The sequence below is a fragment of the Phyllostomus discolor genome, chromosome 5, assembly GCF_004126475.2.
Source record: "Phyllostomus discolor isolate MPI-MPIP mPhyDis1 chromosome 5, mPhyDis1.pri.v3, whole genome shotgun sequence".
In the NCBI taxonomy this organism is placed as follows: Eukaryota; Metazoa; Chordata; class Mammalia; order Chiroptera; family Phyllostomidae; genus Phyllostomus; species Phyllostomus discolor.
Window position 1 is genome coordinate 150,445,680 of NC_040907.2, and position 3,405 is coordinate 150,449,084.

At 58.5% G+C, this 3,405-nt stretch overlaps 1 protein-coding gene across 1 annotated transcript; it reads right to left on the bottom strand.

The window, feature by feature from the left end:
- Nucleotides 1–639: 639 nt before the first annotated feature.
- On the bottom strand, nt 640–3,093 carry FRAT2 (FRAT regulator of WNT signaling pathway 2). The gene has a single exon (XM_036027099.1). It carries the CDS (start codon nt 2,962–2,964, stop codon nt 2,074–2,076), a length of 891 nt encoding a protein of 296 aa, XP_035882992.1. The 5' UTR covers nt 2,965–3,093; the 3' UTR covers nt 640–2,073.
- Between the last annotated feature and the right edge of the window lie 312 nt (nt 3,094–3,405).

The window sequence follows — 3,405 nt, forward strand, 5'->3', positions numbered from 1 at the left end:
GGCTGACTCAACCAGAGGTGCTGGGCACCAGCCTTCCCCTGCAGCTTCAGCGTGGGAGGGTGCTGGGCAGGACAGGCCCCTCAGGGGGCTGGTTAACTGCACTGGGCCAAGAAAATCTTAAAAAGGGCAAGGGAGCAAGTAGGACAAGAAGATGCTGCTTTGGTTCATCTAACTCCTGCTTCCAAAACCCAGCCATTTTCCCACCATATGCTGATACTTGGCTATAAAACTGTTTTCCTTTCCCTAGACTACAGCTCCCGAGTGGGTCAGCCTCTTAGGGGGAAACAGGCTGGCTTTGCCTGCCCTTTCCATTCTTTACAAGAAATTCAGTTGCGAACACTCCCTCCACCCCTCTCCAGACATGAATCCTTGGCCTCTGCCCCCCCCCCCCAACCCTAGAAAGTGTTTCTGGAATAGGCTCTCATTCCACCAAGGGAGTGGAAGCCCACCTAGCAGCTTTTCAAAACCTGGACCTACTTCTCTGATCTTGTGTACCATCAAGCCAGAAGCACCAAAGTCCTGCAGGGCTGCCAGGACTGTGAGCTGAGCCCGGGTCTCCCCAAGTGCCGTCTTCCTTATTAAATGTATCCCCAAGTTCTTTTCTTTCCCCCAACCTCCCACCAAAAAACCAAACCATGCTCCAAAACAAAACAAATTTATTCAGCAGACATTTTAATTAAGAAATCCTATAAATCAGGACCACCACAATTTCAGACACTCCGGTGCGAAGTGTACGTCAACAGCTACATCTGGAGGATGAATGAGCCATTGAATCTTTTTTTAAAAAATGGGTTTAGCTACCTTAAAGTCTGGGGCGGGGTGGGGGGGGGGGTGGCACTTCACTCAAAGTGCCATTAAGTTTCACAAGGGTAAAGCCAGCGGTTTCTCCTCTCAGAGTCACATTTTAAAGATGGTTTCAGTCACTTACAAAGAAGGGTTAGTGGCAGGAGCAATGTGTGAGGGGAGAGGACCCATGGAGGCTCAGGCCCATGGACCCACAGAGGGCCAGGCGGAGCAGAACAAGGCCAGGGGCTCCGTGTCCCACGCAGACACCAGAACGGGTGGGTCAATACAGGCGGGCTAGGAGAACTGGGGAGAGACTCAAGAGATTGTTTATGACCGTTTCTGAGAAAGCTCAGGGCTCGGCCAAGAGTGGCCTCATGAGAGGAGGAGGAGTCTGGAAAGAGGAAAGCACAGAAAAAAAAAAAAACCCAACAACAACAAATAACTCTCCCCACAAGTCCCTCTCTGCCTGAGTCTCTTCGGGAGACTCCCAGCAGGTAGGAAAGCACAGATTTGGCTCTTTTTGGAGCAAGAGGAAGTAAGGACAAGGGGATGAGTTGGCTCTCCCAGGAACCCCACAGCTTTCCATGTACAGCAAACCGTGACCTTGAACCACAGGTGGCAAGGTCAGTAATTAAAAAGTCCAAATTCAACTCCAGTTCTACCCACTTTCAAAATTCTCCACCTCCCACCCCCTAACTGGACTTCACATCTCCCACCTCCACCAGCCCCTAATTAGGTGGGAGGGAGGGGGCGATGTCAATCACCCTCCACCAAGCTCTTACATTCTTCTTTCCTACGGAATTTCTTTCCACACCAATTGTAGCACCATATTCACTAAGCTCCTCCACCGGAAAATAAAGAAAATGTACTCGTGTCATTAAGTTTTCAAGTATTGTTCTAAAGCCCTCACGAATTCCCGCCCCTTGTGGCCCTATCTTTAAACAATCCAAGAACAGAACACCCCCAAGGGTTAATCAGGTACAAGTCAGTAAAAGTAGCTGCCATAGTTCTCCCAGTTTATCCCAGGTCCTTGGCCCCAAGGTGGCCGGGAAGTTCTCACGCGGCACAGAGGTGTCCTGGCGGGTGTATTTCTCCACGTTCAAGTTTTCTCCGACAGTCTCGCTGGGGCCGGTGACTTCTTGGCTGGAGATCTCCCCCAACACTCCTCCCTGAAGCCTCGGCTCTCGCTCCCAGAACGGCGACGGTGGCTTCAGCTCAGGGTGGGTGAGGGCAGGACGCTGATGGGTTTGTGCAGCGGCCTCTTCTTCCTACTTCAGGGACCCCGGGTCAGTGCAAGGATCCCGAGGGCTGCAGAGCGACGGAGTCCGGTCCGCTGCGGCCTCCCCCAGTCCCAGAGGCGCTGGCCGGGCCTGTGGCTACAACGACGGCGACAGCTCGCTGGATCCTACGCACGGCCTCCTTGATGAGGTTCCCCGAGAGCACCAGCTGTTGCAGGAGCCGGTGCGGGTCGTCTTCATGGGCGCGCGCGCTGGCTGGGGGCCATCGTCGCTGCTGCAGGCGGCGGGAGGCTACGGCGCTCCGCAACCATCCTCGGCGGCACGGCCCTGGCAGGGCGCTGTGACCTGCGGCGAACTCGGCCGCAAAGTAGGGCGCAGCCCGGCCTCTCACGCGGCTGCGGTCTCCGAGGGCGCAGCGAAGAGCTCCCGGTGGTGCTGGGCCCACCGCCTGGGCCGGCGCTGACGGCAGAACCGGGGGCCCGGCCTTGTCTGCCCATGCCGCGGCCGCGGCCGCCGCCGCCGGGGGCCGCAGCAGCGGCCCGGGGGGTGCGCATGGGGTGGCCGGGCTATCCCGTGTCTCGTTGAGCTGCAGCGTCTCGCCGATCTGGGCCACCAGCCGGTCCACCTCGCCCGAGCAGCCCAGAGTCACTGACTGCTCCAGCAGGAGGAAACTGTCTTGCTTCTCCTCCTCCGCCTCCGCTTCCTCACCGGCTTCCTCTTCCTCTTCCCTCTGGCAGGGCATGGTCCCCAGCCCGGGAATCCCGAGCTCTGCGGGCGTCTCTGGCGACTCGGTGGGCCGCGGCGGAGCCCAGTGAGGTGCTGAGGTCGAATTCGAGGCCGAATCCGGGGCCAGGGCTGACGCCGGGGCTGGGGAGGACGCGAACGGCGAAGACCGGCTGACACTCGTGCCGCGCGCTGCAGCCGCGGTAGCAGGAATCATACCGGCTCGGGTTGATTTGTAAACAATGGGTGACGTTGCGGCCGGGTCCAACCACTGCGCCAAGGCGGGAGGAGACGTGCGGGCAGGTACAGCGTCGCGGGCCGTTGAGGGCAGGGTAGGGCCGCGGCTGGAGACTTCTGTCGTCTGACTTCGGTATCCCCCTATATGCCGATCCTGGGCGTGCGGAGACCTTTTATAGGTCCCCGAGCGGATGAACCACACAAAAAAATGGAGACCCTGGGGCGACCTGGGTTGGTTTCTGCCACTCGCAGACACACCCACCCACACGTCTAACCCCTCCTCCTCCCTCCCCACGTGTCATCAACGCTTGAGAAGGCCCTGCTCCTCCCCCGTGCACCCGCCGTCACACTGACCCGGGGATGGTGGGGGAGGAGCGGCCGCGGTCGGACTTCCGAGAGGTGGGGGTGGGGAAAGGGGAGA

What these genes read in the sequence shown, in the direction of transcription:
- FRAT2 (XM_036027099.1), bottom strand. Translation starts at nt 2,964, where the DNA reads ATGATTCCTGCTACCGCGGCTGCAGCGCGCGGCACGAGTGTCAGCCGG.